The 9,975-nt window shown below is 38.3% G+C and overlaps 1 protein-coding gene across 2 annotated transcripts in view; it reads left to right on the forward strand.

The window, feature by feature from the left end:
• Positions 1 to 2,138: 2,138 nt before the first annotated feature.
• ACOT12 (acyl-CoA thioesterase 12) overlaps positions 2,139 to 9,975 on the forward strand; it is a 31,356-nt gene continuing 23,519 nt past the window's right edge. Inside the window, exons 1-3 of one of the 2 annotated variants that reach the window (XM_072416206.1) lie at positions 2,139 to 2,290; positions 3,843 to 4,093; positions 6,863 to 6,932. In XM_072416206.1, coding sequence (XP_072272307.1) covers positions 2,280 to 2,290; positions 3,843 to 4,093; positions 6,863 to 6,932 — 332 coding nt within the window. In that variant the 5' untranslated portion in view covers positions 2,139 to 2,279. Of the gene's footprint in view, positions 2,291 to 3,590; positions 4,094 to 6,862; positions 6,933 to 9,975 lie in introns of those variants that run through there. The other variant, XM_072416205.1, reaches the window with a different exon arrangement.

The following is a 9,975-nucleotide window of genomic DNA, read 5'->3' on the forward strand; positions in this document are numbered from 1 at the left end:
ATTTTTTTAAGTGATCATCTCATTTATACGAGCTTATTCTTCCATATTTTTAAATTTGTAAATTGAAGCAATTTGTGGATATTACACTAGAGGGAGCTCTGTATGTGACTAGGCCTCTTAAACTTCAGGTGGGCAAGGTGGGAATTCACACCAGTTATTGGCACAAATCCAGAGATCCGTTTTGCTCAAGCTACCATGATAAACTACAGGGCACCTATCCCCTATGTTATAGGGATATGAAGAGTGAAGAGGGAGTTCTTTAGTTGTAGCACATCATTTTTTTTTGTCCAAGGGTATCAGCATTGATTTTGTGTTACACTTGTGAGAAGTGTGTTACATTCAGGAATACCAGGTGAAAACCCTAAAAAAATTAAAATGAATGCAGTAAATACATCAAAGGACTCCAAAATATGATATTTTATTCTTTGGTTTACATACACTAGCAGAATCTTGGAAAATCCAAATTATCTCAGGGGTTTAGCAGGTCTTCAGAACTGATCAATGCACATCCTTCCTTCTGGTGTCATCAGTGTTCAACCCCAATTTTTTTAAGCCAGCCCCTGTATTGTGATCCAGTCCCTCACTATCCACCCAAAAACAGCCTGGTGGTTACTGACAAGTTCCAGGTGGCAGAGAGTCATTCATATGTGCCATGCTGCCACAAACTGACAGTGCATAATTATTTACTTTCTATTTAGAATATGTCAGTGTCCCATGGAGGCTTATGAGAATAATGCTAACACAAAGACGTTTTGGTAACCCCAACTCACCATTTCTAAAAAAAAAATAGGTGAATGTGATCTTAAATGTGTTTGTTCTGAAGTCAGTTTGGTGTAAATATTGATGGTGCATTTTGGCCAATTATAGATTACTAAGCACCATGAAGGGAATTCACACTGCAGAAAGAATGGTGCACTTACATGGGCTTACAACCATGCTTACAGGGCTGTTACTGGTTACAGCTTGTTGATCATACTCTCTGCATCAAGAATACAGCAACCAACTGGAGGCTCCGTTTTATTGTCAAGCATTGCACCAGGAATATGCACAAGTAAAGATGTGATTGCATGATGTTGGTAAGAAGAACTTATCTTCTGTTGGGCAAGGATAAGGAGTTTTAGACAATTGTAAAGTAAAGCCGTGTACATGTGCAGCTGGTGTCATTAATAACTGGAAGAATATAAATTGACTCTGGTTAACATTTCACTAGGTGACAGTTTTTGAAAATCACATTTGGAAAGTTGGCTCTGATGCTGCTCCTATAAATGGCAACTTCAAACTGATTTCCATTAACAGTTTTGATTGTTCCATGATTTCAATAAAAATAAATAAAATAAATTGGTAGTAGGCAGTTTGGTAGTCATTTGTTCCTTGTTTTTACAATCAAGAACTGGTTGGAAGCCTTGTCTTGAAGGTGCCTTGTGTATGGTCAGGATAAGAAGTCCCTGGGCAGTCTATATTGGCATGGTGGTGGGCATCATTACTGTAGCTGTTTTTATATCATTATGTCCTTTTATTCAGAATAAGCTGCATATGATCTATATACATTCATCTGACTCTTGCCTGTATAGGAGCAATGTGAACAGCAAGGTTTTGTGAATCTTTGAGCTACTTTGTTGCCTTTTTAAGCACGTTTCATGTCCACTTTGGGGATGTTAAACACAGGTCCTAATAGAAGCGCTGACTGGCACTTTAAATGAGTCACAAGCAAGCTGAATCTACCTGCTAGTGGCTTGTATAAAGCAACACTCAGTACTCACATGGATCAGCATTTAACATTTTCCAACCTGAACTGGAGGTTACTTCAAATGCTTCAAGCAAAAATAATTTTGTAAATCTGACCATGCTGCTTTAATACAAGCCCTGTAAACAGAACCTCAAACAGGTGTCACGTTTCCTGAATAAACCTCTGATTATCCAATATGCATTCAAACCTGAATATCCTGAAAGTCTGGCCTGTGTATTCCTGCTGATGGGGAATGGATTCTGCACTCTGATGGAACTAATCATCATTATGCTTTATCTGGGAAATCCTGAAGACATGACCTAAGCCGCAAATTAACTTAAAGTCCAGTAACCTCTCTTCCCTCGTTATAGCTCATATACACAATGCATGTTGCAGGGTCCTACTGCTCTCTGTAATGGCTTTTTAGGCTTAGTGTTCATGGCAGTTTAAAGAAGGAGCTCTAGATCTGGGTGAAGAGAGGAATTTTAGTGCTTGTTAGTGTTGGTCCATGGCATAGTCTGCAGATTGTGGCAGCAAAGAACCAATTATACAAATGGCTAGCAGGTAAGGATTCACTCACATCTAACACTGCACAGCTTTGGGCAATAAAATATTTATTATTACATAAAATATTATTAAAATTTAAATTCCTTGGAGAGACTATAGTACAAATTGTAGCCTTACAAAACTATTAATGGGTCAACCATTGTAATCGCCACCAGGTGCGTGGTATTAATATCATTATAATGCACTGCTGTTATGATATAGATTTGTTGTAGCTATGTACTGTATATAACATTTATATGCTACTAGGTTATCTGCTGTTCCTGTGATTCAACCACATTGGTGTTCAACTGCACCCTAAACTTGTCTGTTTTTTAATAGGACACCTTCATTTTAAATGCAGTGCTTATTTTTGTCCCATTCACAGTTAGGCATTAACTTGCGTTGTGTTAATACTACTACTGTACCATGCTATGTTTATTATTATTGAGCGGCCAATACGAAACTATGTATAAACATACTTACAACTTTTAGATAATGCAGCATGACGCATGGTAAATACATTGTGGTTCACTGCTGTGCTTTGTGCTCTACTCTATATTGTGTTGGGAAGCCATTCATTATTATTGGCACCATGCACAGAGCAGGTGTATTGCTATGTGTTGTGGTGTGAATAGGTCATTATAAGAGAACTTATTTCCACCTGCAGTTTCCTGACTTCCATAAACTAGTACTAAAATACTATACTACATAAAATAGTAGTATAGTACTATAGTAGTTGCAGATCACACCTGTGCAGCTTTATATATAGTTATGTGCCTGTCCTGGATCAAGGCTGTGAGAGGTATTCTAACAGGTCTCTGCTTTGCCCTTAATTTTAAATGTTATCACTTTATTGGCAATACAAACCTGACAGAAGCTCTAACCCAAATTAGGAAACAAGTTTGGGTTTTGGATTCTTTACCAAATGTCATAGCATGCATTACTTCCTGCAGCCCACAGGTGGCATTACTGAGCTTTTGGAGCCTCTATCCCTTTGCATACAATTGGCCCTTTTATTACAATTCATTCAATAGCTTTAACCAATAATATAATGTAGGGTGTCCTTTAAGAGAAAAAAAAGTCTGCAGAGCATACAAGTCTTGAATGGTTTCTACAGTTACAGGCAGCAGCCCAGCCTCTCTTGGCTGCAGGTGTAGCTTTGGGATTAGTAGCTGTGAGTAGTATTAAGCATTAATAGGAGGTGTAAGGTGTGGCTAGATGCCACTTGGGAAAGGTGCCAGTCAATGCTAGTGACCCTGCTCCAGTGGTGCACCCATATGACCTGTGAACAGGCTGTACTTTGTATCAGCTGAGGCTTCTGACCTACACAGGCACCTGCTGGAAAGTAAAAAACTCAACCTGCTCTATTATTCCATGCCTGCTACATACACACACAGCACAGCAACCAATCTACCTGGGCACTCCTTATCTCTGATCCCTTCTACTGATATGCCATGCTGTGCATCACTACAGACTTCATCCTCACAGCTCTCCACCTTATCTGCATTCATTGCACTCAGCAGTCTGTGGCATACTTAGCATTTCATTTTCTTGTTACTCCCACATCTAGGACTTCCCTCCCTGCCCCAAGGCACTTGCTGCAGAAGTTTGTCACCCTGACTCGAATGCTGCTCCCTAGAGACTCTTCTGATGGAAGGGCCAGGACAAGGGGTGCCCACAGAGAAGGCACAGCTGGTTCTGGATATGAGATGGGAGAGGTACAGATGTGCCACACTGTCTACCCCTGGCACTCCAACCACCAGGGTGAGCTGAGTGCTGGACAGCTCCTCACTTGGATTGACACCACAGCCTGCCTGGCAGGTAAGACTGCTCACTGGGAGCATCACCTTATACTTCTGTAGGTTACTTTATCCAGAAACTCCAATGTACTCCGCTGTTGTGATTTTTCACTTTTTACCATCTTATCTGTTTTACGGATTGAATTTTGCCACTGGAGTCTCCATTTTTAAAGCTGTGTATCAGATTGTGTTCTTCACCCTGACAAACCGGTAGAAACAGATCAGTTGGTACATAGAAAGTCTTGTGTTTTCATCTTCATCAGGCATTTGTTAATAGAACCCCTATTTAATGTACAGCGCTGCGTAATATGTTGGCGCTATATAAATCCTGTTTATTAATAATAATAATAATAATAGAACAATAATTATTGCTGAGACTACCTACGAAGCTATATGCGGAGTACCACTAAAGTACCTAATACATAATGCAACACGTGAACTTCCCCAGCTATATAAGATGTCAAAATATAATTCTTCAGTTTTATTCATACTGGCTCTGCTTTGTCTTGAAAATGTGTCGTACCACAATGTACTTTAACAGAAGCAGTCCTAGTATAGGTTGCAGAAAAGAATTATACATTCACAGTTATATAGCTCAACCAATCTTTTCCATTCAATAGACTGTTAGATTCCGTTTAAACAAAGCACCAACTAGTGAGAAAATTGCCTAGAAATATTTTTTAAAATATTAAGCATGGGCAAGACTATTTACAAAAAAAATAACAATAATGCTAAGCAGAAAAGAATAAAAGCTATTTCTGCACTGTATCCTAGAGACCCTCTCTTCCATATTCCAGCACTGGTCCTATTCTAGCTTAAATGACCACCAGAGTATTTTAGCCAACTTTTTATGAGCTTGGTGTCATGGGCACACCCCCTGTGGGGGGCATAATCATGTTGGCTTAGGCTACCAGTGCAATGCTGCAGTGAAAAGCCCTGACATGACTTAAGTATCACTGTGTACAACACTGAGGAATGCCCACTGCAAGAGAAGAGGAAAAAGAACACTAAAAGTGAACAAAACAAAAAGAAGCAAAAAAAAAACAAAAAAAAAACAAAAGCTAGAAAACGAACAGGAAAAGAAGGTAGATTCTAGTAGCTAAGAAGGGAAATGATTTAGTTCTGGCTGATTACAGTTAACTAATAAGGCATTAAATAGTAAATTGTTTAAAGATTCTCTCCCGGTAAGGTTGCTTTTACTTGCATTCTAATCATATACAGGTTATTGGCACTGCTTTGGTACGTAAACATGATGTAACTATAATGTTTCCATTGTATTTCATAATCATCTAAACACAATTTAGAGAAAGCCACTACTGTTTTCCAGAGCAAATCCCGGCTGTCATTTTGGCAGCTAGAGGAACCAAGTATATGATGCATGGTCAAAGATTTTAAGGGTGTATTATTTGCCCAATTGTCTCAGCTGGTTAAACTTCTGAAACTTGGTAATAAAAGTATTTTGCTTGTTGAGTTGTGGAGATAGTATCTCCTTACAATCACTACTCCATACCACTTGGGCACATTCATAGTGCACATAAAGTTTAGCTCACAGGGAGTTTTAAACATTTTTTAAGAATCTTTATTTCAGCATTCTGCTACTGTAAATTTGAAAATCTAATCACACTTATTATGCTACTTTGTTTTTTCTAAATTGAGCTCATAGCCTTGTTTTCTGGATTGTTGTGACAAACTCCCAACCATAGTGGCCTTTACAATTTCAGTGTTATTAGGTATAACCTCATGGAAGTAAAATAAGACCCAGCATTAGGAGGCTTTACCTAAATTTAATAAATATCTCAGGCAGACCTGTGAAAGAAAAACAACAATATAAAATGACAGCAATCTTTATTTACTAATTATTTAAAACAGTCTCCAACATATACCACTGAGGAAGTCAAGTTAGGTGAAACACATTGGAAAATTAAGGCTGTAACAGATATGAAACGACTGTAGTTGGTTTTTCTGTATAGTATGGATACCCCAACCCAATGACAAAATAATGAGCTTGGGAATGTACGAATTGATTGTTTTTTAATTTTGTATGAATTATTATTTTACTATATAAATATTCTTTAAAAATCAGCCTTTTCTTTTGCTTTTTTCTACTTTAAATTATTACGGGGAGGCTATTACTTACCTACTAATAACAGCATAGAGAGACTGAGATCAATCCTTATTTATTTGTATATTATTTAAAACGCCATAAAATGACAACCATCAAATTGGCGGTATGCTTTTGAAATGATCTGAATTATTTCCAAACTCAATGCGTTTCATGGACTTTATTGTCCGCGTCTAAAGGGGTTAATATGGGATCCTTTAACAAAATGACAACAAACAGATATTAAACATTTTCAAAATAAAAATCAGAACCAATTTTACATCAATTCAGTTTTGTGAAGGTTGACTGGGAACCAGATTGTTTCAGGTATGTAAATGCATACACAGCATTTTTCTTACTTGTATATAATAGGAAAATACAACTATGGAAGCAATAATAAATATTACATCCATGGGATTGTCTGATGCAATACAATCAAAGTTAATAGTAATTACATTATTATTATTATTATTATTAATGTACAAAGTTATTTACAATATTGGTATTCAGCTAAAGACTAAGTGTTCTAACATTTCTTTATAGGTGAGAAACAAAATATAGGGATCCAGGTAATTTCCCATTGCCCATTAAGCTGTATTCTGCCCTTAGCCAGTTTCAAGGATATGGTAATCTCCCATTAGGTGTTCACCATGTGTTATGTTTTGTTCACCCTCTATGTTCTCTTTTCAGCTGAAAGACATGCTGGTTTTGCCTGTGTGACAGCATCAGTGGATGACATCCAGATTGAAGAGACAGCCAGGTACCGCTTATCATTTCACATTATCACCTTTGTTACCGTCTCCAATAGCGGCTGATCTAGTTTAGATAGTGAGAACATTAATTGCTCCAAAGTTCAAGGTGCATTGTAAGCAGTCACATAATGTGCATTGGCCTGATGGGAAGCACAGTGCAACACAAACATTTAAAGCTTCTCTCTGTATAGGTTCATGGTATAGTGCAAAGTTGACCTGCCGCGGAAAATCACTGAAACCACGTGTGTGTAATAACGACCTAGGCATGCTCTTTGGCAGTGTTTTTCGAACATTTTAACATGTGAGGAGCCCTTGAAATAACTTTCAGATCCTAGGGAACTCCTGTTATAACTTCTATATCCATAGTTCACAGTGCATTAACTTGGTGATCAGGAGGAAGAATGATTCTTATATTGCTGGGCAGTGGGAAGAATGTCACCCTTACAGAGAGCCAAAAAGATCATTGGTGTCACTTAAACTGACCTGAGAGGCACAAAAATGCCCATTGCTCAAGGAACCCCTAACAACCTCTGGAAAAACCCTGGTTCAGAAACAATGCTCCATGGGTCTATTTAAAAAGCAATGAATTGGACAATCACTGATACATTCCCTGGTGGAGAATCTTCCAAGTACATGTGTTTAAATTGCAGTAGATGATTATCCACCTGGAAATATTTCAGTAAATGTTATAATCACTGCTTTATAGATAACCCCCCCATGTGATTTTTCTTTTAAATTTAATGTCGATCAATATACAAAAACCAAGAAGCATCAAATGTACAAACTATTCACTTGTTTGACTTTATTATCCTTACTACATTACATTATCTCTAATTGAAATGTGGACTGTGATCAAGAAGTGGTTTAGATTTCACAATAAGGTTGGCCTTGCTCAATTAATTTTCAATCCGATTTTGCTGTGAAGGGAAGGTTGGTGTCCACTACTGGGAAATAAAACTATTCTGTCCTGCAGGTATAAAGTACAGGATCATGTTAAGAGTTCTTAGAAAATCTATCTAGTTACGTATACACGTTACAGCATCCATGTGGTGTAGAGGTGGGTTAAACTACAAAAAGGTTAACTTGGCCGTATGTTTTCTATTAAAAGGTAAATGTCACAAATTCTAAAAAACACCTATTAGTAATGCATTATCAGATTAGTAATGTCCACATGAATACAGGTAATTCTGCAGATATTTTGATCATAATGAGTAGTGCTGCATTCTGCATGGTTTCCATGTTATCACTGTTGTCTATATTTAGGTGGCATTCAGTAATCCTGTCAGGAATTTAAATAGCCGATCATATGAAGTTGCCTCCCCTTCTCCAATTGGTTGTGTTGTATTTTGGCAGCTGGGAATGGAAAACTTGTAGGCCGGGCCTTCTCTAAGCAGTGGCCTATTTTCACTCCACAGATCTCTTCTGTCTTCCTGACAAGAATTGTTCCAGGTTACAAGTTAAATGAATGCTTTAAATGGATGGGAGCCTGAATAAGTAAACGATTTCAATAGATGTTCGGGGACATTTTCTGCCACAAAAGCCTTCCATTTATTAAGATGAATAGTGCAGCTTAGCAAGGAATGATGCTTTGCTCCTTCATATTGGACAATTAACTGAAATGTTCAGAGGGTGTTTAACTGGTGCGGTCTGTCTGCGCCCAGCGCTTTCACCCTGTTCAGAACTGACTTTATTTGATTCCATTTATGTTAGTGATTATAGACCTGTCTGGTTAATATGGAATGATGACTGATGTGGGGCAGTCAATGTCCTGTAATATACTGTAATTTCTTTACACCGGTTCCATTGAAAAGAATTGGCTCTCTGCTCCGTAGTTACGTCCTTGTCTGTTGTGAATCCAGTAATAGAATTCTTTTAGATTTGATAGTTGTGGCATTAAAGGGTTTATTCATCCAAATTAAATTGTTGAGGTTTGGTATATATGAGTATGCTGAATCCCTTGCTGACTACTTCTCAGGATCTACAGTACCATGATATTCTTGTAAAAGCCTTTAGTTTATATCCAGCACAGCAACAGCTATGGAGTATGGAAGTAGCGCTCATAATGGCTGTGGAAGGTGGGCATGGCTGGGATCTTAGATCTTTTTTAGGGTATGATGAAGTCTCCGTGCTTAAGGCTACTTGCACCCATTAGACTTTTGTCATTGGAAAGGATCTTTCACAATCCTCTCAAACAACAGAAGCCTGAAAGATGCATAAAACGTGCTGTACATTCTGCTCTATGGAAAGGGGAGGGGGAGAATGAGCAGCACCCCGCTGTGCTCTTTCCCCTTCACTAATATTGCAGTCATTCCGCCAAGATGGATCTTTGAACGACATCAGATGAGCACTGTACACACGTCAGATTCTCATCTGATACTAGCCCTGAAGCAATATTCGGACGAGAATCATCTGACGTGTGTACATAGCCTAAGAAGGCTGTAGGGTTTTTTTTTGTCAGAATGTACCTAACATTGAATTATGGGTTCTCTATGGATTGACCATTCCAAGTTCCGACTAATGAGATCCACATACAGTCTTCTATCTAGTAAGCATAGACATGTATCTGGTGATGGTTGTAATCTTGTCTGTACTCCTGGTGGAGAATCTTGAAGGAAAGTTATAGTGTAGTACTAACTTGAACCCATGCATCCCGCCCATAACATATCTGGTGTCACCAGTTTATTAAATCACAAACTCATCCATTGCTTTCTATACCCTACCTGATTACAACTCTTCTTCTAATGAGAGAGTCAAGGATATCCTCACTGAATGCCCCACTATTTGATCTTATAAGATTACAATAAATCCTGGGGTCAGTATAGAGGTGTAATACTAGTACTGCAAAGTTTCCGATTGCAGAGCACTAGTATACTTTTTTGAGACTCCTTATGTAATATCTTTGCAGGGCTAGGTCCCAGGTTGGAATCAAGGCCAGGGCACAATCTGCATGGAGTTTGCAGGTTCTCCCCATGTTTGTGCGAGTTTCCTTCGGGTACTCCGTTTTCCTCCCACATTCCAAAAACATGCAGTTAGGTTATTTGTTTTCCCCCC

This window comes from Pyxicephalus adspersus, chromosome 6 (genome assembly GCF_032062135.1).
Source record: "Pyxicephalus adspersus chromosome 6, UCB_Pads_2.0, whole genome shotgun sequence".
Taxonomy (NCBI): Eukaryota; Metazoa; Chordata; class Amphibia; order Anura; family Pyxicephalidae; genus Pyxicephalus; species Pyxicephalus adspersus.